Source organism: Penicillium macrosclerotiorum, assembly GCF_028827735.1.
Source record: "Penicillium macrosclerotiorum strain IBT 26536 chromosome Unknown utg000007l_segment0_segment0, whole genome shotgun sequence".
NCBI lineage: Eukaryota > Fungi > Ascomycota > Eurotiomycetes > Eurotiales > Aspergillaceae > Penicillium > Penicillium macrosclerotiorum.
Genome location: NW_026643086.1, coordinates 75420 through 103001, shown reverse-complemented (window position 1 = coordinate 103001; position 27582 = coordinate 75420). Strand labels below are relative to the sequence as shown.

At 51.5% G+C, this 27582-nt stretch overlaps 15 protein-coding genes across 15 annotated transcripts; 8 read left to right on the top strand and 7 right to left on the bottom strand.

The window, feature by feature from the left end:
- Window positions 1-63: 63 nt before the first annotated feature.
- Window positions 64-1029, bottom strand: N7462_006851 (ATG3/ATG10 family protein; the record flags this gene model as incomplete). Its single annotated transcript, XM_057078569.1, has 4 exons — window positions 64-258; window positions 338-553; window positions 619-783; window positions 892-1029. The coding sequence occupies 4 exons, from the start codon at window positions 1027-1029 to the stop codon at window positions 64-66; spliced, it is 714 nt and encodes a 237-aa protein (XP_056931239.1).
- A 1288-nt stretch (window positions 1030-2317) lies between these two features.
- On the top strand, window positions 2318-2841 carry N7462_006850 (uncharacterized protein; the record flags this gene model as incomplete). Its single annotated transcript, XM_057078568.1, has 2 exons — window positions 2318-2340; window positions 2508-2841. 2 exons carry the CDS (start codon window positions 2318-2320, stop codon window positions 2839-2841), a joined length of 357 nt encoding a protein of 118 aa, XP_056931238.1.
- Window positions 2842-3697: 856 nt separating this feature from the next.
- On the top strand, window positions 3698-5671 carry N7462_006849 (uncharacterized protein; the record flags this gene model as incomplete). The annotated part of the gene is made up of 1 exon (XM_057078567.1): window positions 3698-5671. The coding sequence occupies one exon, from the start codon at window positions 3698-3700 to the stop codon at window positions 5669-5671; it is 1974 nt and encodes a 657-aa protein (XP_056931237.1).
- Window positions 5672-7130: 1459 nt separating this feature from the next.
- On the bottom strand, window positions 7131-7754 carry N7462_006848 (Hsp20/alpha crystallin family protein; the record flags this gene model as incomplete). The annotated part of the gene is made up of 1 exon (XM_057078566.1): window positions 7131-7754. The coding sequence occupies one exon, from the start codon at window positions 7752-7754 to the stop codon at window positions 7131-7133; it is 624 nt and encodes a 207-aa protein (XP_056931236.1).
- Window positions 7755-8740: 986 nt separating this feature from the next.
- Window positions 8741-9129, bottom strand: N7462_006847 (succinate dehydrogenase assembly factor 1; the record flags this gene model as incomplete). The annotated part of the gene is made up of 2 exons (XM_057078565.1): window positions 8741-8873; window positions 8954-9129. 2 exons carry the CDS (start codon window positions 9127-9129, stop codon window positions 8741-8743), a joined length of 309 nt encoding a protein of 102 aa, XP_056931235.1.
- A 450-nt stretch (window positions 9130-9579) lies between these two features.
- On the top strand, window positions 9580-10693 carry N7462_006846 (fumarylacetoacetate hydrolase family protein; the record flags this gene model as incomplete). The annotated part of the gene is made up of 3 exons (XM_057078564.1): window positions 9580-9649; window positions 9783-10485; window positions 10528-10693. The coding sequence occupies 3 exons, from the start codon at window positions 9580-9582 to the stop codon at window positions 10691-10693; spliced, it is 939 nt and encodes a 312-aa protein (XP_056931234.1).
- Window positions 10694-10920: 227 nt separating this feature from the next.
- Window positions 10921-11842, bottom strand: pre4 (proteasome core particle subunit beta 7; the record flags this gene model as incomplete). Its single annotated transcript, XM_057078563.1, has 3 exons — window positions 10921-11525; window positions 11596-11743; window positions 11813-11842. The coding sequence occupies 3 exons, from the start codon at window positions 11840-11842 to the stop codon at window positions 10921-10923; spliced, it is 783 nt and encodes a 260-aa protein (XP_056931233.1).
- Window positions 11843-12595: 753 nt separating this feature from the next.
- Window positions 12596-13285, top strand: N7462_006844 (uncharacterized protein; the record flags this gene model as incomplete). The annotated part of the gene is made up of 1 exon (XM_057078562.1): window positions 12596-13285. One exon carries the CDS (start codon window positions 12596-12598, stop codon window positions 13283-13285), a length of 690 nt encoding a protein of 229 aa, XP_056931232.1.
- Window positions 13286-13693: 408 nt separating this feature from the next.
- N7462_006843 (HCNGP domain-containing protein) lies at window positions 13694-14508 on the bottom strand (the record flags this gene model as incomplete). The annotated part of the gene is made up of 2 exons (XM_057078561.1): window positions 13694-14242; window positions 14446-14508. 2 exons carry the CDS (start codon window positions 14506-14508, stop codon window positions 13694-13696), a joined length of 612 nt encoding a protein of 203 aa, XP_056931231.1.
- Window positions 14509-14899: 391 nt separating this feature from the next.
- prs3 (proteasome core particle subunit beta 6) lies at window positions 14900-15744 on the top strand (the record flags this gene model as incomplete). The annotated part of the gene is made up of 2 exons (XM_057078560.1): window positions 14900-15003; window positions 15057-15744. 2 exons carry the CDS (start codon window positions 14900-14902, stop codon window positions 15742-15744), a joined length of 792 nt encoding a protein of 263 aa, XP_056931230.1.
- A 227-nt stretch (window positions 15745-15971) lies between these two features.
- Window positions 15972-16853, bottom strand: N7462_006841 (pre-rRNA-processing protein PNO1; the record flags this gene model as incomplete). The annotated part of the gene is made up of 3 exons (XM_057078559.1): window positions 15972-16028; window positions 16079-16719; window positions 16790-16853. The coding sequence occupies 3 exons, from the start codon at window positions 16851-16853 to the stop codon at window positions 15972-15974; spliced, it is 762 nt and encodes a 253-aa protein (XP_056931229.1).
- Window positions 16854-17076: 223 nt separating this feature from the next.
- Window positions 17077-19308, top strand: N7462_006840 (mitochondrial distribution and morphology protein; the record flags this gene model as incomplete). The annotated part of the gene is made up of 3 exons (XM_057078558.1): window positions 17077-17812; window positions 17869-19082; window positions 19177-19308. The coding sequence occupies 3 exons, from the start codon at window positions 17077-17079 to the stop codon at window positions 19306-19308; spliced, it is 2082 nt and encodes a 693-aa protein (XP_056931228.1).
- Window positions 19309-20486: 1178 nt separating this feature from the next.
- On the top strand, window positions 20487-24695 carry N7462_006839 (GTPase-activating protein BEM3; the record flags this gene model as incomplete). Its single annotated transcript, XM_057078557.1, has 4 exons — window positions 20487-21727; window positions 21823-23939; window positions 24007-24603; window positions 24658-24695. 4 exons carry the CDS (start codon window positions 20487-20489, stop codon window positions 24693-24695), a joined length of 3993 nt encoding a protein of 1330 aa, XP_056931227.1.
- Window positions 24696-25250: 555 nt separating this feature from the next.
- On the bottom strand, window positions 25251-26049 carry N7462_006838 (uncharacterized protein; the record flags this gene model as incomplete). Its single annotated transcript, XM_057078556.1, has 2 exons — window positions 25251-25888; window positions 25980-26049. 2 exons carry the CDS (start codon window positions 26047-26049, stop codon window positions 25251-25253), a joined length of 708 nt encoding a protein of 235 aa, XP_056931226.1.
- Window positions 26050-26280: 231 nt separating this feature from the next.
- On the top strand, window positions 26281-27216 carry N7462_006837 (18S rRNA methyltransferase BUD23; the record flags this gene model as incomplete). The annotated part of the gene is made up of 2 exons (XM_057078555.1): window positions 26281-26303; window positions 26397-27216. 2 exons carry the CDS (start codon window positions 26281-26283, stop codon window positions 27214-27216), a joined length of 843 nt encoding a protein of 280 aa, XP_056931225.1.
- Between the last annotated feature and the right edge of the window lie 366 nt (window positions 27217-27582).

Here is a 27582-nt window from a genome sequence, read left to right as displayed (position 1 = left end):
AGGGCGGCAATGGGAATGGAGAGCTTCGTTTTGGCATTTCCCTGCCGGTACCAGATTCTGCCTTCAAGATGGGCTGGTACTATCGGAGGCAACAAGCTCGCGTGGGACGTGCAGGTTCACGGAAGGGCCTACGAGACCGAGCCAGATGAGAAGATATACCCAAGGAGTGATGCTCTGTGCGTCTGCAATCTGTGCCATCGCATCTGCGGTGTTGCATGGATGAATAAAAAAGGCCGGAGCGCCAGATTCTGGAAGATACTACGAGAACATGAGCTCCTGAACCCCCAATGGGGAGACTTTTCCTCTGCAGTGTCAATTTTATTGAGAGGGCACCTACACCGCAACTGATCCCACCCATAACACCCACGCTTTGCAATTTCTTTCTGTGCGGCTCCGGTACCACATATTGGTAGACTGCCTCCAGCCCCAGGGGGCCCTGGTGGTTGTTCCACCGAACTGTGAAGTACAGGACCGGGACTTGATACGTGGGAGAAAGCAGAACCTCATAATCTATTTGCAAATTAGGGTGGAGGTCGGTCCGGATGAGAGCTTCCTGCAGGCAAATGTTAGGACCGTTCATCGATAATTGATAATCAATCCCTGCGGACGGCTGCAGACCCGATCTTCTTCTTCTTCTTCTTCTTCTTCCCGCCTTTGTAATTCCTCTAGTTCGTCTAAGTCATCTCGCCGATCTCGTCGGTCGATCCTCGACTCGCTCTCCTCGGCCGTGTCCGTGAAGGCGACGGGGATGCATCGAGTCAGTTTAAGGCTAGTAACACCATTCTAAATGTTGAGCGGAGTATTGCAACCCCCTCCGTCAGTTGCCAAGACCTTCAATTATTGAATATAGAAAGAAAAAGAAAAGTTCATGCACGGCGACGGCAGGGATACCTGTGTGACGAGTCGACTGGCGGGCCAGCCCCCATCTTTTGGGGTCGCGGCCCTGTCGGCGCGATCGATCAGCGCTCGACAGGCGCGCTCGAACTCCGCCGCGGTCAAGAACGGGAAGGCGGACAGGCTGCACAGCATGACCCACACTTCGGCCTGCGCTCTGCTGTCAACTGGGGTTGAAGAGGAGTCAACGAATGCAGCCGCTTTTGCTTAGGCGTCGCGCGACGTGTCGGGGGGCGTGTGGTGCGGTGGAGAAAGCTGAGTGGTCCGTGATCAAAGGCCCTCGGTGGTCGCGGTGTGGGGAGACGAGGGGTGAGTTCGGCAGGACCCAAAAAGCCCCTTCACAACGTTGCTCTGGAGGATATCGGGGATCACTGAGTCCAAGTGGGTGGAAATGGTTGCGGCCGTTGCACGTCAGAGGGCCAATGGGAGGCCCAGGGCCGTGAAGGGGGGCAAAAAGACGTCCGGACGCCGGATTCGGGGGTGGCGGAGGCGGCAACACAATGGGGGTTGTTGGGGGAGATTAGCCATGTCACATCGGGGTTTTGACCAACAAAGCCCAGGATGTGAAGGCAATGCGCCCGGTCGGATAGTTTGGGGTCACTCTGGTACCGCCGAGATCGCCCACCCGACGCGCTGAAGATTCAAAAAATGGCAGAAGAACATCCAGAGGGGGCGAAAACCAAAAGGATTGAGACTTGAAACAGGGCTGACGAGAAGTTGGGAGGAACATCATGAAGTGAAGAGAGAGAGAGAGAGCGAGCGCGCGCGTGTCGTCAAGTTGGAGACCTTCGTCACTTCTCGATGAGGCGGATCTCAGGCCCTTCGAGGGAGGGTTCAAGGTTGTTCTAGCGGTAGCAGGGACCAACGAATAGCACGGGAACTCCGTGATGTATGGACGGAGGACATCGAGTATAGATCGGGCAAGGCGGACTCTAGACTCGAGTCTCGTCCTCGTCCCCCCCCCCCCCCTGTCCAACTAGGTTGTTGTGGTAGGATCCATAGGAGACGCAGGAGAAGGAGCTGGAGTCATTACGATAGATGGGATTACTCTCCATTGCTATATGTTTCCATGTGCTACCAAGATTGTAATATTATATGTTTGTTGCGGTCGTAGAGAGGACTCGACAGAGACCTCCTAGTGTGTAGTGGTTCTCCCCAAGTATGGATGGTGTTCGTCGCAGGAACCGATGCGCCCAGAGCGGAGGCAATATTACTATAATTCATATCATCAGGAAGAATAATCATCACCAGCCGATCGACTCCTTACAGGCGAACCGGCGAGCAGTCGCAACAAAAGACTTGGTTCATCACATCCGCTTGCGGGAAGACTAACAAGGATCGCCAATGTCTTTGTGACGCTGACCAGATGAATACCATTGATACACCCTTGATACACCGCTATCGCACTCAGTCCATGCACACAATGCATTGCGCACATACGGTACGGTACCTGTGCTCTCCGCCCCCGGCAATTTTCCCCCCATCAAACGTCAGCATCGGCTTCAAGCTTCGTCCCGCTTCACGACGATCCTCGATCTTCCACAGGAAGACGAACAATTCTCGACCACCAAGCGCCGAGGTTGAGATGGAACGCACCAACTAACATCTAACAGTGCACCTGGCGGCCTCACAGGCCTGCCGGTCCTACCAGTTATCGCAGTTACCCTCCCAAGTCCCCGCACAACCAACCACGGGGACCGCCCTCGGCGGGCCGTACCTGGTCCCGTCGTCGAGCTGGCCTTAGCTCGGACCTGTTTGGCTCCTCCCGACACTTCCTGGTTCCGCTTGCAGCGCCAGCGCGTCCGCCGTGCCTATCAGATGGCAGGGTTTCCCTCTCCTGTTGCCTGTCGGCCTCCTTCTCCCGGGAACGATCCTGGCGGTAGCCAAGTCACCGCGATGAAAGGACGCATCCGGTTTTCCTGCCCAGAGCGCATGGCCGCTGGCTGACCCGCCCCCGAACCCACTGCCCCCGTTCAACTCCACTTTGACTTTTATGTACTGGCCATATTCCGCCCTCCCCGACCCCTCGCTCTCTATATGGGACTGTCCACCCCTCACCTCGTTGCTTGTTTCTGGTTTGCTTTTTTGCTCTTCTTTTTTTTAAAAAAAAAATCAACAAATTATTGTTGACGGGGCTCAACGTCCTGAACGGTTGATCCGCTTCTTCGTCAAGCTTCGCTTGTAGGTTTATATTTGCTGACCGGACTCGTGCTGGACTCGGACACCACCCCATTCTACTCGGGAAGTAGAACACTACAGGAAACCGGATCGTCTGTGCTGGCTGTGGTGAACAAAGGATCTGGTGGTACTGTGAAGACGCCCCCCTCCCAGGTCCCTCCTCTCCTCCTCCACTTCCCATTTGCTTCGGGGAACGTCATTGTTTCGCGATCTCTCCACCCTTTCCGTCATCCCTCGCAACATATTAGCCTTCCCGTCCAACCGACGACTGGGGGGCTCCTCCAATCTGAAACACGGCTCACCTCCATCATCTCCGCACGGGAAGCCTTCAGCCGCCAATCCCACGCTCAATTCCAAACCCGGCGGGAGCACAGGCTTGGGGCTCGGATCGATTCCCCAGCAATCACGGCGTGGGCCTTGACGTCAATTGTCCAGGTTCCGATCTAATCTAGCCCTGTCAGCCCCAGAAAACCTGTACCAGGTCATTCCGGCCGTGACAAGTGACCTCTCGTGCCCTCGATCCATCTGATATATTACGTTGCTCGGTCGCCTCATGCTGCGTATGCTGCGACCTTGAGTCTGTGGCAATCGCAATCCACCGAGGCTCCTGGCTTTTGGCGAAGCCATGGGAAATTCACAATCGAGCCCGTCGAAGGATGAGACCCGCCGTACCAATCGACTATCAAAACCATTGACGCGGAAGCTCGCTGCGCTTAGCACGCCCCAGTCGTCCCGTCCAAAGGATGATGTGCCAGAGCTGGCCACAGGATTGATCGGGTGGCAGAACCCTTGGGTTGGATCAAACATTTCTGCGGATGTCAGAACCAGCCCGTCAAAGAAGAAAGATGGTTCCCCAACCTTTATACAACCCGACCCAGTTTCTCCAGAGCAAGGGGATACTGCATATATCTCATCTCCAGTAGACTGGGTCCCAGATGCATATTCGCCTCGATCAAATTCTCTTTCTGCCAGTCCTTCGGTTCGAAGAGCGTCCTATTATCCTGGGGGCTTTGGCGAGCCCTCACGGTCATCTATGAACCCGCGGCAACCAAGACGGTCGAATTCGGTTCAAACTCCGCTCCAGCGACACAATAGTGTGATCTATGAGAATGCCCTCGATGATCCCACGTCTTCGAACACTCACTTTCTTGTTGGCAACCAACGCTTCTCCCTGACACGCCGACGGTCTTTGCTGACTCGACCGGGGGTCGCGACTCGTCGGACAACGAGCGCAATTCGTCGTGTGCCATCTCCAATTGGAGAGCCAGATCATGACTCTTTGGATGAAGTCTTACACTGGCCCTTGCCTCATCGTCATCGAGTATCCCTCCCCACGACAGCTGCGGCTCGCCCGAATAGCCCTACGGACTCTCGATACACCCAGCTTGGAGCTCTGAAATTGGGATCTCTACGGGTCGTTAACGGGTCTGCTTCCCCTTGTCCAAGTGAGCGGACTCCTTTGGGTCCGTCGCACATCACGAATGCGGGCTTGGGACTGGAGAATGTTGAGACGGCGCGCCCAACAGGAACCAAACTAGATATTCCGACGTTGCCGGACTTGAAGAAGTCCGACGACACTCCGGGCAGCCCGTTCTCGTTTGAGAAATCCCCTACTATTGGGATAACCACCCGCTCCAAGTCTATTCTTGTCGGGGAGGTAGAGGACGAAGGCATTGAAATGTCTGTCGAGCGCAGCAGCAGTCAACGGGAAAAGGATTTGATGGAGGTGGACCCAGACCGACGCACTTCGCGATCGTTGGACAAGTCCGACAGTGGCTATAGCTCGGCGGCTTCGGTTCGTTCTTTCCAACCAAGTCGAACGCGGCAGTCCTTCGACTCTCAAACATCGGGATCCTGCACTACAGACGGCGCTCGAACCCCCTGGGTCACAAATGATCAACCCTTCACCCCCTTAAATGAGACCATCCAGCGCCACCTCAGCCTTCAAGATGCCAAGCCTGGGAACTTCTCTCGACCACGCCCCAATTCTGGTCGCTGGTACGATCCCTGCGGCCCAGCCTCCCCGCCCCTTCCGGACTTGAAGGCGCGCCGATCCTCGCTCTGTGCTCCGCGGTATACAGAGTACCCGGAGCAGAGCTATCTCGGCACGAAAAGTGTCATCGCGACTACATTACCTTCCCGCTTCGAGGTGCGGAAAGAGGAATCGGCCTCCGCCCGCGGGCCTCTCTATGCTGACCGCATTTCAACCGATATCGTCGACATGATCCACACCTCGGCTATGTCAAGGCCTGGTGCCCAACAACTTCCAAGCATTGACACCTCAGGGCAAATTTACCGATCATCTTCGCAGCGCTATATGAACGACAGTTCTGAAACGCTTACCAATGGTTCACGCTCACGCAGCCGACCTGGGAGCCGGGTTTGGTCCCAAAAACCGGGCATGGACGTTCCACCTTTGCCCACTATTTTATCTCCCGATCATCAACTCGCGGGAGAAGCACAAGATGAGGAATTTCCCCTCCAGGAGCCCCATCGTGGCCGGCCTCGCAGTCGCAGCCAGGACTTTCGCCGAAAGCAGGCCAAGACCCGTCCGCCACCTGATGTTTATATCACAAAATCTGCTTACGCGCTTCAGTAATCTGGCTGTGTATAGCGGTGTCATTAGCCTCGTTGATCTAACCACCTTCGTTGTGATTTTCTTTTCCCCTTTGTTTTTTATCATTTCGGTCGTTCTTCTGTTTCTTCCAAAAAAGTCACGCGGTGTTGCTGTGCAGGATCTCTTTGCGGCTTTTTTTCTTAGTTTCACTACGTCGTTTTGTTTGGAGTCCTTGAGTTGGTATACCCTCTTTGGCGTTGTTATCTAGGCGTTGAATACGGGCGTCATGGGGGCTTCCCAAGCAATTGGAGGGCATTTTGGTTCATGGAGCAGATTTTCTTACTTGAACGATTATCAACGAGACCTAATATCTTTACTTTTTTTTGTCCCGATGGTACTGCGTATGTTGCATAGAGTAAGTGTCTGCGTCTACACCTACTTCTGCGTCTTGCATAGAGTACTCCGTTCATAATCTTGGGTGACAATAAACTACGCAGAATAGTTTAGCGTGCTGATCTAGGTTTAGCGCTTTCCTGTGCATTACTATTGCTGTGCGTGTTTATAGAACGCCTCCTATAAAAATATACCGTGCCGTTATAGTCGCTTCTTCTAATTTGAGGCTTCCAAAAGAGATATCCCGTCGTCTTTTCAAGTCATTTGCGTAATTACTTTCAGCGTCCTGAGATCAAGGCGGAAATTTAGAGCTAAATAGTCAGTTACAAGCGGACAGATCAGATGAAGGAATAGTCTGCATCTTTTCGTAGAACCCTTTGCTTGCAGTCAAACACTCTTGAATTAATTCATGATCACGCAGTGGAAGTCCACGTGAATGATAAGAAGTAAACTATAGGAAATCATGCTAATCATGATTCAGCTAGCACCCTGGTGTCGGAAGCGCCAGGTAAAAAAACCACGATATCGTTCTCCAAAAGCCACGCACAATCATGGTGCTCTTCGCCGATAACCCCGATCTACTCCGCATGTGTACTACACAATCGGGTCCCCGGTCCTCGTCCCTACTTGCCCGATTTCCAATCTGCCGCGAAGAGGTAGCTGAGTAGTGCCATGTGGCACCTTGTTCACCGCGTGGACTCGGTGGTTCGTTCAGCTGCGCTGAGACGCAAGGAGGCTGCAGGGCGGCGGGGGGAAGGGCAATGAGGTGAAGGATCTATCTATCATCTCCACCCCGGTGCCGAGCAGAAGCGCGCCGGGATCGAAATGAATCTTACATGTCAGATACGGAGGAAATAGGAATAGCATGGAAGTGAGATGAGAGTGTATTTCAGATTACGATTTTTATTTTCGATTCCGGTCAATATGCGAGGTTCTTTGTCAATTATCAGTAAATATAGGAATTATACAAAATGTCAAGAGTTTGTGCAGAAAGAGAAACCCGTATTACCGCGCCAAGCTTCCCAAATGAAAAAAAAAATGCAAATCGAGTTCATGCAAAAGCCGTGTTCCCTTGGGCCATCAAAGTTAGATCTTACGCATCTGGACTTCATTGGATGCGGATCTTCTTCGTCTTGGGCGCCGATTCCTTGGGCACCACGACGGACAGGATGCCATTCTTCAGATTGGCGCGCACAGCATCCTGATCCACTCGCGCGGAAAAGGTGAAAGTTCGCTGGAAGTCCCCAATTGACCGCTCCGCGACCCAGAAGTGAGCTGTGGTAGTGGGCTGGGGCTGGTCGGCCGATGACTTTTGCTTGCTCGAGGTCACCGCAGAGTCGACGGTATCGGTATCGGTGGAATCGGACTCCTCGCCCTCGTCTTCAACTGTCGGCTGGCGCCATCGCGGTGAAGTGGTGCCACTTGAGCTTTCAGTGGTCTGCTGGGATTGCTGCTGCTGCTGATAGTTGCGCTCTGTGCGACCCTTGATGACCAGGGTGTGGGGGTCACTGAATTCAATTTCAATGTTGCTTTGGTCCACTCCCGGCAGCTCTCCATCCAGGTAATAGCCGTCGTTTAGCTCGCGGACATCGAAGGCCGGGGTGTAGCAAGCGCGGCGGCGGACAGTGGAGGAAGTGCTTGGCGTGGGGCGGGAGCGGGAGCAGTGGGTCTCGTAATCATCCAACAGGCGGAAGAGCGGCGAGAAGTCGGAGGAGCACGACAGAAAAGCCATGGCGAGATTTGATAGAAGAATCTGATAAGGCGCGAAAAACTTGAGGATTTGTAGGAGTGAGAGAGTTTGTAGAATCTCAAGATCTGATCTGAAGTGGAATGATGCTCTTCAGGGTCCGGCCACTTCACGCATTATATACATGCTGGTTGGTCGCATCACGGAAGCTGACTGATGGTGGCCGAAGCGTCCAGAAGGCGGTGGGAGCTTCGGGCACGTTCTCCCACCCTCGACCACCAGCCATAGGTAATCACAGCGGGCATGATTGCTGACTATTTGGGAGTAGGAATATTCTAGATGCCAAATTTTCTAAGCCAATGTATCGCTCGGGTTTGTTTTATGTTCTCGGTTTGTTACCAGTCATCCAAATTGAGGACTGGAACTAACTTACTTAATTTGGTAAATGCTGAGGTAATCAATTCTATTGGTACCATGAATATTGTGGAAGAGCAGTATTTGAGTTAACGATGACTGCATAGTTTTGTACCATAGTAGCTGTTGATATGTGGTATTGGTAAATGTTGTATTTTCGCTGAACTTTTCAAATGGAATTGGAAAGAGTTGGGATTGAGTACTGCAAATAACGATGTAGCCAACTTTACTATTTTACATGACCTCACTATGCCAATGCAGATATTTGCAGCAAATATCATCGTAGATCGTAATATACAAGGGTCGGGGAAAGACCAGGACATGGACTGCTCCGATGACGAGCGGCAGCGGCAAGGTCCTGTACAGAGAACCTCCTTCCCAGACGTAGGCCCAGGCACAGACCTTTCCCCAGACAGTCGTCGTCGCGTGAATCATCGGGTGGAATCGGATGTCAGGCAAAGCAAACGAGAAGAGGTCTTATTCAGAGATCCGGTTTGGCATCGTGAATACGCCATCCAGGACACGCACTAGTTGACCAGACAGGAAGGACAAGGAGAGCCACGAGAAAGGGACGGAAGGGAAGCCACTTGGAGTCCGGCAGAGTCTGCACACCTGGCTCATCGGATGTTGCGAATGCCCGGGGACGCATACATCTCGAGCTGGCGTTGGCCTTTGCGGAGTAGATACTCGATGGTGCCAAAATCCTTCTTATTCACCGAGAGATGCTTTTGGAATTCCGCACTGAGCCGCCTCGGGGGGTCAGCCGGGATGCACCGATGAGCGGGAAAGACAATAGCGACAGTAGCGACAATACGGAGAACAAGACATACCGGGCATAACGTTTGAAGTTGGGTTGGGAGTCCTGTCCCAGGCAAAAGAACAGACGGTTAGTTGGAGGAGAGGAGCGGAGAGGGGTGGCGCATACCGAGGGCTTCTTGCGGACTTCCCGCAAACATTGTCGATAGAGGGACAAGACGTCCCGCTGGAGACCGGAGAGCCGCGCCATGAGAAGCAGGAGGGTGGAAAAGCAAGCTGATCATTGGGTCTGGGGAAGCCGAGCGACTCGCTCCGTTTTCCGCCGGGGCCACTTTTTGGGTTTTCCCGGCCGACAAACAATTCACCGGCACAACAAAATGATAGGGAAAACAGTCATGGCAGGGAGTTCAGGACTCGAATAATTACCAGTGATAAGAAGACTTGTTGATACTAGCGATTACAATGCATATATATATATGTATTTCTATAGTTTAGTAATCATAAGTAGTCTCCTGTTTTGTTGTGACGGATGAGGAGAAAGACCTCTCTCTATATATTCCCCACCACCGCGTCTCCTCTACCCCGTACATTCTATCCTGTCATCTTATCGCTGCGTCACGTCACCTCTATTTATTCAAATACCACCCCAGCATTGTCTTTTTTGCAAATCTTTCCTTCAGTCCCACCACACATATATCTCATGGCCAGCTTCTCAGTAAGTGTAACCATTGGCACCCGGCCAATTGCCCCCAAATGGTCAATGCGACTGCGTAACTGAATATTCACCTCCACGCAACCCCCCCCCCCCAAACCCCCAAACCCCCACGCAAATCCTGCTTTTTCCTTACGAACTCACTAGGCATGATCGCTAATGCTTCCATTAGCGTCTCGTTCGCTTCCTAGCTAAGGATGGCCAGATCTACTACGGCGATGCCATTCTGCCCCCGGGGGTGAGTGATATTGTCCAAGCCACCCAGGCCAAAGTCATCCAGGGCGATATTTTCGGTCAACATCAGGTCACCGATCAGATTGCAGACGTGCGCATGCTCCTTGCTCCTTTGGCACGGAAGGACATCGGCACTGTTCGCTGCCTCGGGTTGAATTACGAGCAGCATGCCAAGGAGTCCAACCTGCCAATTCCCAAGTATCCTGTGCTATTCTTCAAGCCCGTCACATCAATTGCGGGGCCCACGGATGACATCCCTGTTGCCTCAATTGCCCAGGAGGGCGAGGGCCTGGACTACGAGTGTGAACTGGTCATCATCATCGGCAAGGCGGCCAAGGATGTGTCCGAGAGCCAGGCCCTGGACTATGTGCTCGGTTACGCTGTGGGCAATGATGTTTCCCATCGGGACTGGCAGATCAAGCGTGGCGGAGGCCAATGGGGTCTGGGCAAGGGCTTCGACGGCTGGGCACCCTTTGGCCCGGGAATTGTCTCCTCCAAGCTAATTCCGGATCCGAATGCCCTGCACATCTCGACGACTTTGAACGGCCAGACTGTTCAGTCTTCCTCGACCAAGGACATGATCTTTGGGGTCGCGAAGACTATCGCCTTCCTGTCTCAGGGAACTACTCTCCTGCCCGGAGACATGATTTTCACAGGAACGTAAGTTTATTCCAGATTAATGCCTCTTCCCTTTCTTCTAAGTTCCTTCTTCGCTAACTCGGGAGGATCATCAAGACCGCAAGGTGTAGGCATGGGTCGCAAGCCAGCTCTCTGGCTAAAGGACGGGGATCAGGTGCAGGTATCGTTGCAGGGAGTGGGCTCCTGCACCAACCGTGTGGTCTATGACAAGCCTGGCCCTAAACTGTAATTCATGTCGAGCCAGCGGAGAGAGATGTCATTTTATACTGGCCATTGTGTAAATATCCTGTTCTCGCAATACACTTATATCCTCTACGATCCAAGGGTTGGAAGGGGTGGCCTTGGTCTATGATATCTTTTTTTTTTTTTTTTTTAGTTGAGATAAACAATCATTTCCATAAAGCTCTTCATATAGATAAGTAGAGGGAGGAGAGAACATAAGAAAAATCTGGGGATTTAAACGGCCTGGGCACCGTAACCCTTGATCCTTTCGGCAAAGGCCCAGCTTTGCCCCTCAAGCTGCTCATTCTCCTTCAGGTCGATCCCATCCTGGGTAATCACGGCTATCGAATACTTATCGAGACTCCGGGCATCCCGGTAGAATAGAACCTTCAAACAATCCTTGAGTGCAGACACGGCATCCTCCCGAGTGATCTCTTCAATTGGCTTCTCTTCCGGAAATAGACGGCGCAGAATGGGAACCGCAAGGTGGGCACCAAAGCCGGTTGCAAGATGAGGACCGGAGAATGTGGTGCCCAACAAGTCGGCGGAGCTGAGGAATGACTTACCCTCCCCGTCGAAGCCTGCGACCAGGATGTGGTTCCACAGCGGATTGAACTCAGAGCGTCGTTTGTAGAATACCTTGGCAAGGTAGGTGTGAAGGTTCTTGGCATTGAGCATATTGCCGTTGGATGAATAATTCTCGCGGATATCGATGGATTCGAGGAGTCGGTCAATGTATTGCATGTCGGACACATCACCACCAAAGCCCACAACAGCCTTGTCGCCAAAGACTCGCAGCCGCTTGACATCCGAGAAACGGGCCAGTGATCCATACGATGCTAGAGCCCCAGTTGAGGGTCCGTCAGAGCCAGATCTTACGGGATTATGAGGTAGGGGTTGATAACATACCTAGGTTATCAGTGGCCAGTACGACACCACCATTGAACTTCACACCCACCACCGATGTTCCCGTCACGGCTGGTGATGAGGTGTGTGTCTTCGGACCAGTGGTCTGAAGATATGAGGGATCGTAAGCTCCGTAGACATCGTTCCGGGGCTAGAAGTAGCAGGCCGTGTTAGCAATGGGGGAGAAGCGAAGCCAGCCTCCGAGTACGGTGAGACTTACGCGGCCCCAGGTTCCCGGAAAGTGGTCCATGATGAGCAAGTGTGATACAAGGGCAGAGAATATGAGGAGACGATAGACGGAGCGGTCGAGTAGAAGAGAGTGAGAAGAGTAAAGCGATGACGAGGATCTATGTGAAGACGCCGGGGGAGCTTAGGCAGGCGAGCTGACGGAGCTCCGCGGCTGACTCAGCACCTACGCGCGCGTTTAGGTGTAATACTTAGTGAAGTACTCTAGGGCTCTCTGGAGATGTATATCGGATCTCTTCCACTTTCCTTCTCTCTTAATTACATAGTCTTACTGGTTCAACTCTGATATTCTGATGATGCACAGACTCGCAGATCAAAGAACACCATGTGAGGATTTCAATGAGGCAATCTAAGTCTAGGTGGGCATCGAAAGGCGAGAGTCTTCAAGGGTCCTGTATATATCGACTTGTCTTCTAATCCTCTTCTAATTTTGTTCGGACCTGTGAATGTTATCGTGCAACTGGACCACGCGTAAATGTAGCCGATAACTGAAGATGAGTCGTGTGCTGTCGGCCTCCACCTGGGCGGGTGCCCGATGCTCCGCCTCGCCAGAAGAAGAAGCTTCGTATCCGGCGATCACATTCCGTTTCCTGGGTCGCCCTGCGTCATTTGCAGCAACATGGTATGGAGGCCTGATAAATACGGACAGGGTCTCTGCATTGCATGGTTCGTCATCGTCCTTAAACTTTTTTTCTATATATTTCTCACTACCTGAACTTGTCCTCACCAGAACCTTGATCGTCTAATTCCGGCCACCATGTCCGCATCATCCGCCTCGTCACGATCAGGTTCTGCTGGGTCGGAACATCCCGAGATGGACGAGAATAGTGCCTCGCGCTTATTCGATATTTACAAGCCGGCCTTCCGTCGCCATTATGAAGTCAAGTCGACCGATGACCAGTGTCTTTACTATGGCGATATCTCTTCCTTCACTCGCAACAAACCTGATCTTACTCTACACGCAGGGACCGGCGATCAAGCTCCCGTGGTGGCGGCAGCCAAGTTCATCAAGCTGTCCGGTCAATATAAACTGTGCCTAGGGGATCCCAATGATATGAACAATGCTCAATGGGAGGACATGACTAAGGACCGGTCCTTGCATCCGAGACATCGGTTCGAGATGACGATTCCCAGCTATATAGTACCTGATCAGAGCGAGCGAAGGGCTTTTCTCTGGAAGCGCACACGTAGTGTCATCGCGGACGGTGCCAAGCCGCTCAGATTGAATATGCGCAATTTTAAGTTGATCGATGCGCGGACTGAGAAGGTGGTGGCTGTCTTTACTCGGGAGAGGTCCTTTTCGAAGTGCGGGAGGCTTCAGATCCAGGAGAATTATGGAGAAAACTTTGAGACGATGGTCTTGATTTCATGTATCAGTCTCTATGAGCGGTTAAGACGACGCAACAATTCGGCTGCCGCGAGTGGCGGCGGTGCTGGCGGAGCTTGACCTCGAGACGAGCAGTATGCCCGTTTTTCTGTGTATGATGTTATCTTCTGTATCTTCCATTATATACCAAGTGACTGTGTGATGGTGCCAACTGTACTGTTGCACCATTACAGGTGGTAGTTTTTCCCCGCAAATTAGTCTCAATAAGCCATCCTAGCCAAGGATCTTCGATGAGAATGTCACGAAAGACCCCTATTTTTCCTGTTCGAGGAAATGCTGCCTTTGGCGCTCGTTCTCGCATTGCATAATGGAAGATTAGACACAAGTTATCTTTGCACGGCTATGAAGGTCTCTCAAGGCCCTATGAAATCCTTTGGCTTGAGTTCACTTGTGATATCTCAGGGAAGTGGGCGGAGTGAGAAAAGGGTCGAAATATTCCCATTGCTCGGAGGATTTGCCACGCGAGTTTCATGGATTGACCTTCCCTTTCGTCCCTGAACCAGACACGAAGTCTATGGAGGATCTTTGGCCAGTAGCTTTTTTCTCTTCCATTTTCCATCGAGTCTCTTGCTGAGTCTTCAAAAGCTCATCCTTAAAGCCCCATCTGGGGAGGCTCGTGATATCCCATAACTCGGAGGGCAAGGACGCGTGATATTGCGCTTGCTCATCAATGCCCGCGTGCTCCATCATTTTCATCAAGAGACTGGGATTTCTGAGCGAAGATGAGCTTGCGAGTTTTGAATTGAAGTGTACGCCTTGGTTTTTGAGTGATAGGAAATGTTCGAACTTGGCATTGGCAGCAGGGTCCGGAGACCCGGGAGGAGAGGGCGGAATATCCAGGTTAGGTACCGGCGGAAGCGTTAGATCCTGCACTAGAGCTCGCGATATGGAGAAAGGGGAAGTGTGGCCATCGGCAGAAGGGCCTTCGGTAGCTTGGGCGCTGTCGATGGGGGCAGGGCCAGATGATGGGCCAAGCACAGGGCCGGTGACTTCGTGGAGAGTCACATTGACTGGTAGCTGAGATTGATTTTTCGCAAGTTCAACAGAACCTAGATAGTGTAAATGGAAACAGTCAATATCAGATTCGCATGGGTTTGGAACTCGGGAGAACTACTCACATTCATTCGGCACGCTGTCCTCCGCCACAATCGGAGCATTTTGCACGGGCTGTGGAATAAAATATTAGCCAAGTTGCGATCCATAGTGCTGAGATTTAATACCTTAGAGCGCCTGGGCTCAGTCTCTTCCTCACTGCTGCTGTCGTATGCGCCTAGGCCCAGCATGATGAGGACTTGCACTACCCAAAGTAGTATTTCCACCGAATCTTCCAAAACCAAGATGGTTACAAAACCGGTGATCTCTCCGGTGATTGCCTAGCTATACAGCTATTTGGCTCGCTTACCGCCAGCGTCAATGAGTAAGAGAAGAGAAATGAAAGTCTTCGTACTTGGACAAGATTGGGAAAGGCGCTGAGACCATTGAGCCTGAGCTTCCGCTCCGCCGTTACATAAGCGAAAGGCAGCTACAGCACCGCGTCAGTCACTGAGCAACCTTCATAGCTATCACCAACGACAACCCGCCACCTTTTTTGCCCTTTATTTTCTCTTCACTGCCGTTTCATCAAAGTCATTCAAACTCATTTAATCTCCGTCATCAACCAAATTCCATCTCATAATGGCGTCGCTCCTGGACCGCCCGGCTGGTGGTGAGACCATCGGATACTCCTTCTCTGGCCCCAACACTGCTGCAGGTGCCGTCAAGCAACATGGATTCTACCCGTATGAATAACCCTCAGCTCCGCGCGTGATTCCTCAGCTCATTATCTTCTTAGCTATACCGACAACGGCGGTTCAACTCTGGGCATTACCGGCTCCGACTTCGCCATTCTTGCGGGCGACACCCGTTCCACGTCCGGCTACAATATCAACTCCCGCATGGTTCCTAAAGTCTTCAAGATCGGCGGTGACGACGAGACTGGCGAAGGGGCTCATATCATTCTCTCCGTAGTGGGATTTGCTGCGGATGGCAATGCCCTAAAGGAACGACTGGATGCTGTGGTGAAGATGTACAAGTACCAGCACGGAAAGTCCATGTCTGTCTCTGCCTGCGCCCAACGGTTGTCAACAATCCTATACCAGAAGCGTTTTTTCCCTTATTACGTACACGCCATCTTGGCTGGTCTGGATGAGGAAGGCAAGGGAGCGCTGTATAGCTACGACCCCGTTGGCTCATATGAGCGGGAGCAATGCCGCGCAGCTGGTGCTGCAGCCAGCTTGATCATGCCTTTCCTGGACAACCAGGTCAACTTCAAGAACCAATATATCCCTGGCAGTGGGGAGGGACATGCTCTGGAGGCAAAGAAGCCCGAGCCTCTACCACAAGAAACTGTCAAGCAGCTTGTCCGGGATGCCTTCACAAGTGCGGTCGAGCGGCATATCGAGGTTGGCGATCACTTGCAAGTTATGATTATCACTCGGGATGGAATCGAGGAGGTGTACCACCCGCTGAAGAAGGATTAAGGGAGTGACCGATCTACTAGACTCTTCTATTACAAGGTTGAGATGAAACTATTTTTTTTTTCCAATGAAGCACTTGGCTCCAAGATTATTCAGAGAAACTGTTTGAGATTTTTTGGTCAAGATTTGACATCTTGGTGTCGTAACGCGTATAAGATATCTTTAAAAAGCCCTAATATGTAAAACCTAAACGCCCAACCATGCCAGAAATCGATCTCACGATGTTGAATTCAAAAGCGCTCCTTCATGCGTGAAGCAACGGTACGCAGGTTGCCATAAACCTTGCCCTGCTCAGTGTTAGATGAATCACGTAAAGGCCTTCGTTGGGAAGACTCACCGGAGGGCTACCCAAAATGAGGCTGACAATAGCCTCTCGAGCAATATGAATATTTTTGAAGCCACCTAGGATGTGGATCTTCTGGTCTGCAAGTACAACTCGTGTTCGGCTTGCATTCTCAATGGCGAACTTGGTCTTGCCGTCCTTGCCAGCAATACGTCCAATGGCACGACCCAGGTGCTCTCCGTTGAGAGTTTTCACATCCTTGATCTCGAATGTTTCAATATATAGATCATCAAGTCTCAGAAGAGCAATTGCGTCGTCGATATCAAAGCCGAGGGTGAAGGCCTTGACGAAATCGGCACCTTTCTGCAGCGCGCCCACATCGGCAGTGAACTTGGAGGTTCGCAGTTCCACCGCTCGGTTCTTGACGTTCATGCGGACTTGCAGCTTGAGATGCTCGACAATAGGAGGGCAAATTTTGGTCCAATTTGCCTTGAGAGGTGTCATTCGGTGCGGCGGGACAGGAACCTTTCGTGACTCGATCCGATAGGCAGTACTAGTCTCCTTCGCCGGCGTGAACACGGGACGTCCTTCCTCGTCGATACGCATTTCGTTGTCACCGGTAGCATCCACCACAGGGTTCGCAGCATCTGGCTGGACGGCTCCTTGCGCGTCAATCAAGACCTCGTCATCCTGGTCTAACGGTGTGTGAGTGCGATGTCGTCGGTCTGAAATTCTGGAAGTCGCAAATTGCAAGACTCTACTCACCTATAGTTTGCATTGGCGAAACCGTCGGGACTTCCGGTTGGCGGAGAGCAGTCGGGGCAGACATGGTGAAGGTGTATTTCTCAAGAAAAAGTCGGCAAATCTGTTATCATAGAAATTATCTAGGGAATTTATCGGTGGCGGGCCCCTCGCCGAAAAACTGTGGGCGGCCGGATTTTTCGGTGCAAACGGAACAAACACCCGATGATTTCATCCCGATCCGCCATGACAAGCTTCGGCCTCGCAAAGCACTCCTGTTCCCCCAAAAGCCCCATGATGTGAAGGTCAGGATGTCCGCGAACTTCGGACGTCGGCTCTACGCCCATTTTTGGAGGACAAATCCTTTGATGGGCCACATACGACCGAATCGCGTCTCTTCCCCGAATATCTCAAGCAGGGTCTTCGACTCGTTTTTCGCCAGTCATCGGCGGTTATCAACACCATCCGCAAAGCCCACCCATCTGACTCGCCGAGTTGCATCTGGAGGATTCTTCGTTCTCGGGATCTCTCCTAGCTCCACGGCAGCAGAAACCAGCGCAGCTTGTATTATATCCTCCAACAAGCTTACCGCGCAATATATCTGGAAGCGACCGTTGCATACCCCAAATGACCAGCGATCCATAGGACCCGCCCAAGAAAGCTCCCACCCTTCGAAAGACGATGATACTCCGCAGAAAATCCAAAAGTCCGACACCGGGTCCTCCAACGGCGGTCTTCGTAAAGCGTCTGAATCCCAACACCCAGCCCAACCAACATCTAATCGCCACTTGATGGATCGTCTACCGCACATGCCACATCTCCATCGCCCAACAAAAGAGGAGCTTTTAGCTGCAGCAACTGGATTCTGGTCTCGTTTGAAAGTACGATTCAAGTGGTTCTCCATACGAAGTGTTCGGCCTTTCAATTTGGATGAAATCACAGCCCTTTTCTCATGGGTTTTGCTGGGTCATGTAGTTTGGGTGGTGGTCGGAACTACAACATTTTTCTCACTTCTAATCCTTGCTATTAATACCGTCTTCGCACAAGGTATGTGTCTCACTCTGCGCGGCCAACCTACACAAAGAGACTAACTTTGATTCTAGAAACTTTGGCTGGATGGGTTGGTAACTATCTTACCAAATCATCAGGAGTGAAGGTTGTCTTCGAATCTGCCATTGTGCCTAAGTGGCGAAATGGTGTGATTACGTTCAAAAATGTGTTTGTTTCAAGACGTCCCGGTCAGGGTACTGGACATGTCAGTAAAGGTTCTCCAACAACTGCTGCTGCTGCTGCCGCCGCCGCCGCGCGTCGGGAACACGGACTTGAAGATTCATCGCCTGACTTTGAAGAGGAAGATACCAACTATACTCAATTTGACCTCTCAATCGAGACAGTCAATGTCACATTGTCTTTCGCCAAGTGGCTCAACGGAAAAGGTCCTCTCCGGGATGTGGAAGTGAAAGGAATCCGGGGAGTTGTTGATCGTCGGCATGTCTTCTGGCCAGAAGAAGACCTCGATCCCAAATCTTACCGACATGAGCATAATCCTGGTGACTTCGAGATTGACTCGTTCAAAATGCACGATGTATTGGTTTCGATCTACCAACCAGATAATTTCAGACCCTTCTCTGTCAGCATTTTTTCCTGCGACCTCCCTCAGTTACGGAAACAGTGGCTTTTCTATGACTTTCTTTCTGCCAATATGATGTCAGGATCTTTCGACAATTCACTTTTCACCATTCATCCTCACCAAACCCATGGCTTCACTGGATCCCGGTCAAACCAAGGGGCGGAAGACGATGGCAAGTCTAGTCCGTGGAAGAAACACAACCGGATTCGAGTGGATGGCCTTAACATTGACCACCTGAATCGAGGTGTTCAGGGTCCGTTCTCATGGATTCACGAGGGGACTGTGGATATTGTAGCCGATATCATGCTCCCCGCCGAAAATGACGAAAGTTTGGCCAAAGTCATGGCCGACTTCTACGACCGGCTGGAAGCTACGGTCACTTCGAACCAGTACCCCGAGTCTCTCTCAGAGCAATCTCTCGAGGACTCTGGCTCTTTATCCGATGATGACAAGCGGTTTCTTGTGATGGACTTGCGTGTGCATCTTAACAACGTGCGGGCTGCGGTCCCCATCTTCACCCGCGACCTTTCCTATATCAATAACGCGTTGATCCGTCCTATCGTCGCATACATCAATTCGAAGCGTACTTTTATCCCCATCAATTGCCGCCTTGTCAAGCGGGTTGGTGACTTTGATGGAAGTTGGACGATCTTCGACAGTGCGTTGATGGATGACTTATCAGCGGCGGTCAGTTCCAAGTTATCCCCTCTGATATTCCCGTGCTTTCCGCCGCAGTACTTGTACTTGAGTTTCTCGCATACTAATTTTGATATTTACCTAGACGTACGATGCGTTCGCTCGAGATGTAGTGGACGAACAAGCCCGCAAGCGACGATTTAAAAAAGTTGGGTTCTGGTCTCTTCAGCTGGCCGCCCAAGCCATTTTCATGGGCATGGCAGGCAACATTGCATAAATCCTGTACATTTCTGTGGGCTTTACCATGTGTTGGTGGGGTCCTCTTGCTGGCGTTGGAAGGGTCTGTATCATAGCCATTTTGATGTTCATTCTTTGCATTTGTGGAGTCTCGGGGGTGTTTTATCTTCTTCATTTTGTGGAGCGAAAACATTTGCCACCTCTGTCTCCATTCTTCCAACATGTACCAACGGGCCAAGCGCCCTCCAGATTCTCAGTCCAGAGGGAGAGATGACCTCCTCAAGCACTTATTTTTCGCTTACCGCAAGCAAGAGTAGGGCCGCTTAGGGTCTCCTCCGTCAATATTCGATAGCCGATATACGATATCAAATGTACTGAAGCACCTTCTCATCTACTTTCAAATTACAATTATTGGAGCTGAGATGGTTTCTTCTGCTAGCCAGTGGGCTGCAAAATAAAATCAACCATAGATTGTCTTTTGGTCTTCTGCCGTTGACAAGCAGTCTGTAACGTAGCAGTCTAGTATATGTCGTTCAGTAAGCATAACAGATCGAGTGTGACACAGGGGCGATTCTCAGGGACCAATATCCGAGACTATTAATATCTCTCTTCAAGATCCTACTTGGTTTCTTTCGTTAAGTTCAGCTATCATCAATCTATTTGACCGACATGCCTCCTGGTATATTCCCCTTGCCCCTGATAGCCCCCGTCTTCTATAGAACTTCAAAAGCAAACGTCAAAACTACGCACTAAAAAGAAAAGAAAGAAAAATAAAATAAATAAAATCAAAAAATCCCCGAAGTCAAGGGGAAAAAGCGGATCCTCCCCGAGCGCTTCATGACTCGTTTTCGGTTTGGCTGTCACGAACGATCATCATCTTTGTGACTCCGCCACGGCGCGAGTCAACAGAAGAACCAGAAGAAATAATACTTAGACTGGGAAAACCCAACCAACCTCCGTAGAACTTCTCAACCAACTTCCTCTCCACCCCTCCGTCCCCCTCCCTTTCCCCTGTTCATCCTCTGCTTCGTCCAACCTCACCTAGCGGTGCTGGGAGACAAAGAGAACACCCCGTGCTTGGCTGAGACCCCCTTTCTTTCCCAAGCTTCAGCTCCCGGGGACCCGCTATCCCGCCTCCCACGCCCCCCTCCTGGGTCCCTTCTTCCGCCCCCTCCCCAAAAACCCAAAAGACCCCTCTGATGCTGATTCGACTGAATCATGTCGCAACGGCGAGGTAGTGAAGAGGATCTGCCTGGTCTGGCGTCTAGATCCCAACCTTCCACACACCCGCCTCTGACCAGCGGTCTCATCCCTCGGGATTACCTGACGCGATCCGACGTGGTGTCGCGCCCCGGGCCTCCTGGCTCTCGCCATATTTCACCCTCCCCTCTGCACACCAGCTCGTTGCCTCGGTCTTACCACGACGACTCGTCGGCTTCTCAAAGCCCACTCTCGCCGCGATCGAGCGCCAACGTATCTCCCGCCCAAAATCGATCGCCTGTCTCCCGTATCGCGAATGCGCCGTTTCCAACACCTCCCTCGAACCTGACCCAGACCACTCCTCGAGCAGCTGAGATGCCCGGCCCGGAGGCAGCGGAGTCCTCCGCCCGGACTGAAGATACGAATGCGAATATTGCCAAACCGCCTGGGCTGGCCGAGGCCGATCGTTCCGCATCGCCATCTGTCAGCTCCGTGCTGTCGGCACCCGGAGACCGTCCGACCCATCGAGTCATGCCTCGCACCTCCTCGATTGACTCTGCTATCTCATCCTTGTCCTCCGCCTCGCAAAAGTCGACTTTCGATGCCAACGCCCTCAGTCCGGCGGATATCAGCAACCTCATCAACGCCGCCGGTTCCCCAGAGGCTGTTATCGTGCATCTGCTGAGGGAAAAACACCAAGCAGCCTCTCAAAACTCACAGCTGTGGAAGTTGGTTGACAAGCAGCGGACGCTCATCCTGGGTCTGAACAAGGATCTTGATCGTGCCTTCAAAGAGAAGGAAAGATACAAGAAGAAATTTAAAGAGCTGCAAGACTCTATCCCGCCACTCCCCACGGTTGAAGCTGCCACCCCTCGCACGATACCAGTCGATATAGACAGCTCATCTTCAAGTCATGTCAAATCCGCATTGGAGAGCAAGAAAAATAATGAAGGACCACGGGCTGCGCCATCCGCTACTGTCCCATTTATTACAACGTCCGGAGTGCCTCTGGGAGGCGCCTCAGTGGGCTTTAGTCCGGGCACGGATCTCTCATCTCCAGGCGATGATTCTCCAAGATTTGCACAGCCAACTCGCAAACCACCGCCAGCTCCTCTGAATCTACGACAACGTGACGCTGCCGAGTCGGAGCCCGCAGGCCCCGACTCCGGATCAGATTACGGTGACGGCGAGGAAGATGGAAAATCCAGCATGGATCGGGGAGGCGGAAGACACGAGAGGAAGATGATCGAGATCGCGAAGTTGCCTTGTCAAGAGAGATAGATGCTCATGGATCTCTGGAAAACGGCAAACTTGAGACTTCTCGAGGCTCCCGCAGTCATGCTACATCTGCCAGCCCGGTCACAGTACCTCGTGAAATAGCAGCGAGACCACCACAAAATATCAGCGGAATAGGATCTATGGGGACCATTTTGACCTCCCGAGCCAAGCCCGCAGGTTTGGCTCCACGCCCGAATGCCTCCGGCCCTCTGAGCCCCGGCTTGCCAATGAGCCCGCGACCAGAGGACCGACCGATTGGTTCACCCCTACCTCGGATGCCGAGGGACATGTCAACTCCCATGCAATCCCATGCAGCATTCAACCTTTCCGGAATGCCTATCACGCCACGGATGGCGAACTATCCGACCAACTTTTCTCCTCCGGATTCCCAAGCCATAGGCGGAAGACCCGAGGGCTCGATACCTTCTATTGACCCCACAGTCAAAATTGACAGCCCAAAATCTCCACGGTTTCCTGAGCCTGTGATCTACCAGGGACTTGTTTCAGATGAATACCCTGGCTTACTACTGTCGCCGAATGCACTTCCTTTGGTTCAGGTGCGTGTGTCTTCTTCACGACTGCGACCCTCCAGAAATAGCTACATGGCTTCGAAACCCCTGGATGAGGAACCCGTTTTCACTCTCAGCGTCATCTCTCGATCTGATATGGCAGAACTCTGGCGAGTTGAAAAAGTAATTGCATCTCTACCTCAGTTGGATCATCAAATCCGACAGTTGACTGCTTTCTCCGGAAAGTTACCGGACCGGAGTATCTTCAGTGGCCACTCACCAGCAAAGGTTGATGCGCGGCGTGCAGCGTTGAATGCTTATTTCGATAACCTTTTGGACACCCCCATGGATGAGAGAGGCGCACTAGTGATTTGCCAATTTCTTACCAATGATGCAATTGAACCTCGTGACGACGAGACTAGTCTCCTGAAAAGTCATGGTCAAGCGAAACCCGACATGCTTCGAGGCCCAGACGGGAAACCAAGAAAAGAAGGATATTTGACCAAACGAGGCAAGAATTTTGGCGGTTGGAAAGCACGCTATTTTGTTCTTCACGGGCCCGAATTGAAATATTACGAGTCTCCAGGTGGCCCACATATGGGAACGATCAAACTGAACCATGCCCAGATTGGAAAGCAGTCCCAGAATTCCAGCAGCCAGAGCAGCTCGCCCCCTGGTGCTGATGAGGACTCCGATAACCAATATCGCCATGCATTTCTGATATTAGAGCCCAAAAAGAAGGATTCGTCAGCCCTTGTGCGGCATGTGCTTTGCGCAGAAAGTGACGAAGAGCGCGATACCTGGGTAGATGCCCTCATGGAGTATGTGGAGTTTCCTTCTTCGGACAATGAAAGCCGAGGTAAATTGTCGAAGAGTCAGCCATCGGGTCAAGGGAAACAATCATCCACTCCTGCGACCAAGTCTAAGGTGCAGTCCAATAGTGGAAGCAAGCGGTCAGGTCGAGGGGTCGAAAGCCCTGACCAAGACATTAGCAGTCCCGTCCAAGGGTTTAGCTTTGATGACACGATAGCTGCAGAACCGCCCATTCTTGGCTCATCCATTGACCAGGCTCCCCGCTCACCACGCATGCCATCCGCTCTTTCGACTGATTTTCGAGAACTAAATCAGTCCTCAATTGAGTCTCCTCTGCAATCTCCCAAACTCATTTCTGGTCCTACAAACGGCGCGATCATTCAGAACGTGGAAGCTTGGGGCAACAAGACAACGTCAACAAAGGAGAAGAAACGAAGCATCTGGGGTTTTCGCACCAGATCGTCCTTTGACTTGGCTGCACAGGCCAATGATTCATCCACTGCAAACAGTATAGCGGCTGAACGAAAAGGTCCCGTCAAGCCTGTCTTCGGTATTCCTTTGGCTGAAGCCGTGCAGGATTGTGCACCGCAAGATGTGGATGTGGACCTACCTGCTGTGGTGTATCGCTGTATCGAATACCTGCAGGCGAAGGATGCAGCGTCTGAGGAAGGGATTTTCCGTTTAAGCGGTTCCAATGTGGTGATCAAAGCTTTGAAAGAGCGTTTCAATACCGAAGGCGATGTCGACTTTTTAGCTGGAGATCAGTACTATGATGTTCATGCCGTTGCATCTCTCTTCAAGCAATACCTCCGTGAACTCCCCACTACAGTTTTAACGCGAGAGCTCCATTTGGATTTTCTCCGTGTTCTTGGTAAGTCAATTTTTTCACTCTGGTTCCTATAACCCTCCTTAACCTTGTGACTAATATGTTCCCACAGAACTCGATGATCGGCAGAACAAGGTCATCGCCTTCAATGCCCTGGTTCACCGATTACCGAAGCCGAATCTCTCCTTGCTACGAGCGTTGTCCTTATTTTTGATTGAGATCGTCAACAACTCGGATGTGAACAAAATGACCGTCAGAAACGTTGGAATTGTTTTTGCACCGACCCTCAATATTCCCGCACCAGTCTTCTCGATGTTTCTGACCGACTTTGATAGTATCTTCGGCGATGCTGGCTCGGCTTCGGCGACGGTGGAGTTGACTGTCGATCACAGCCTATCACCCGACGATGTTAGATCCCCGCGCCATCAGATGTTCACCGACATCCCAACACCTTCGTATAATCAAACCTCATTCAGGGGGGCCGGAGAAAGTGCAAATGGAGACCCCTCTCGAGTTGCTCACGACGCTGGCTTTGTTTCGATGCAGCCTTCTTATGATCAAACTGGTTATAGGCCAGAGATATACAATCAACACCCAGGAGCTTCGGGCCCTTTCTCTTCCCTGAATAGCATGTTGTCTCCCGGCCAGGATGACACTCGCTCGGCCAAGTCAAAGAGACGCGAGAGTTCAATGCTCTTCATGGAAAGTAGTGCGTAAGGCGTTCCTGAACATTCAATATTCCAGGTCAACTGACAGCATCTAGCATCTGAAGACTTTTCTGTTTACCAGGGCAATAAATAAATGACTTGAACAGTAGCTGGATCTTGCTGTTCTGTCCATCTTGCTCTCCCTACCTTTGCTATCATGCTTCTAATTCGGAACTCTACACCCTCTGACCGATCATGAATTGCACGCGGAACGATTTTACCCACTTGGCACCAGCACAGTCGCGAGGGAATGTTTAATGATAATGGTAATTAGGATGAAGTTGCAATACCGGAGGTCGATGGACTTTGGAGCTATTTCCACTGGTTCACCCTGGAGCCCTCTTTTTTCTTTGTTTTTCTTTTTCTTTCTCTTCTTTCTCTTCTCATTTACTATGATACTGATCAACCGTTATACCCCTTCAACTTTCTCCACTTTTCCTCTATCTTCCTTCTTTTACTGCTAGGCTCTTTGGCCTTCCTGGTGGTGTGTGTGGCACGCTGGAATTTCAGCGACTTCGTCCCCTGAATCTACAACAGCACAGCTCCGCGTTCTCTTTGTTTTGATATATCATTGCTTTTCTTTATATTCTAGCTTCTCTCATTTGAAATCAATGCCAAATCAATTCATTATATCATTCCGCTCTGTGCTTTAGAAACGTTGAGTACGCTCACCGCGCCAGAACCCCATGAGTTCCCCATTCTCTCGAGCCCAATCACGCACATTGTCTACCAATGCTTTTGCCATCCCTTTATTCTTCGTCTTGCTATCGGATGGACCATGACTGTGACCCATCCCAGATGAGGAATGTTCTCCAGTGGCATATTCAGATCCCATGCTGGGTAGAACATTTTCCCCGGCGCTCAGACTAACAAAGAGGGCAAATGGCACTAACCAAACGCAGAGACCAAAATATGAGGCCACCTCCGAAAATGATGGCATATCTGCATAGTCAACCTGGTATGGCTGGCGCCAGTTATTATCGGTGCGGCGGGAAGGAGGGAGCGGCTTCGAGAAATGGCGGAACCAAAGCCAATGGTTGAGAAGGACCAAAATGCACGAGAGAATGAACACAGGGTCGGATAATTTGACGATGGGAAAGCGGCGTAGATTGCTGGCATAGACAAGATGGGAGAGGATACTGAGAAGGGAGAGCCAGACAGGGAATCGGTCGATAATGACGAGTAGAACTTGGAGCCCGATTATGCCGTATATTAGGCGGCTCAGTAACCGGCGCGCAAGAACGGTATGTTCCTCCACGAGTTCCGATAAATAGTATAGTCCCGAGGCTACATCAAAGTCAGTCTCAATGGGTCCTCTCCCTTCGCTGAATCTCTCTCGGAAGAGACTGTGGAGGAGCCGGAGGTTAAGGCAACTTACCAATAGCAAGAGTGAGGAAAGCGAACCCAACAATCAACCCCAGGTACCCTACCAAGGGCAGGATCCACATCGTTAGCAAAGAAATTGGGAAGATCGGGAGCGGAATCGGGACAGGCAGCAAATGTAGAGGAAAGAGTTGGAGGCCCGTTAGAGATCAGGTGTCACCGCGTTTGCGGCGACAGTCGCAGTTAAGTGACAGTGACGCGTTGGGCAAACCTCTTGCTGCCTCAGGCAGCCACCCCGCCCCAAAAAATTATCTTGCGATTGCAGTTCCGCTTGAACACTTTCCAACCAAGCCATCATGTCGCGCCCAGAAGATACTCTGTATGGTCATGCCCTCTCATCCTTCCTATGCCCTTGGCGCTGTATTCCTGGCAACTCTCAATTGGACCCAAGAGCTAACTAGCTTCAAAATAGCCCGCCCGATCTCTTTTACAATGACAATGAATCCCGCAAATACACAACGTCGTCGCGTATTCGGAATATCCAAGCCGACATGACCCACCGAGCTCTTGAGCTCCTAGATCTCAAATCTCCCTCGCTTATTCTGGATGTTGGGTGTGGCTCCGGTCTCTCAGGCGAGATTTTGTCTCAAGTCCCTCCCGACGAGGGTGGACCACACACCTGGGTTGGCATGGATATCGCTCCAAGCATGCTGGACGTGGCTCTTCAACGTGAAGTTGAGGGCGATCTCTTTCTTGCCGATATTGGTCAAGGAGTCCCTTTCCGACCTGGCTCATTTGATGCCGCGATCAGCATCAGTGCAATTCAATGGTTGTGCAACGCCGAGACGAGTGACGTTAGCCCTGAGGGTCGTCTCAAGCGATTTTTCGAGGGCCTTTACGCAAGTCTCCGCCGTGGTGGACGCGCGGTGTGCCAATTCTATCCGAAAAACGATGTCCAGCGAAGCATGATCAGTGGCGCCGCTATCAAAGCTGGATTCGGTGCCGGTATGCTTGAGGATGACCCGGGAACCAAGAATAGCAAGCTGTACTTGGTTTTGACTGTTGGTGGTGGTGGTCTTCAGGGTGATATCACGGGTGTCGTCAACGGCATGGACGATGTCAACGTCTTGGACGCGCGACGAAAGGCGGCAGAGATGAAACACGCCAGAGGTCCTCCCCGAAAAGGCGACAGAGCGTGGATCTTGAAAAAGAAGGAGCAAATGGAAAGGAAAGGAAAGGTTGTCAAGCACAATTCCAAATATACTGGCCGGAAAAGACGTACCGCTTTTTGATCTCTCCATTATGCCACCGCCTCGTCGGGCGAATCGACCACGCCATGATCAACCTTTCCCATGCATGTTTTGACATATTCTCATGCACCTTTGATACCCTTCACACGCTGATACCCGTTACATCTGCATAGTGGGACCGGTGGTGAGGACGGCGCTTTGAAAAACCCCAGCTGACAAGCAGGCCATGGTTCTGAAGTTATAGCAGTCCAAAGACTCCCGTCCTTTACCAAACCCTAATCTCAGGATCTGGAGTCTGTTTGACAGCTTCAGAGGAGTTTCGGAAATTCTTTCTTCAGGATTTGGCCATTATGCTGCACACAAAAAAGTTTTTTTTCAGGCGCTAGTGCCCCCTCCATATGACGAGAT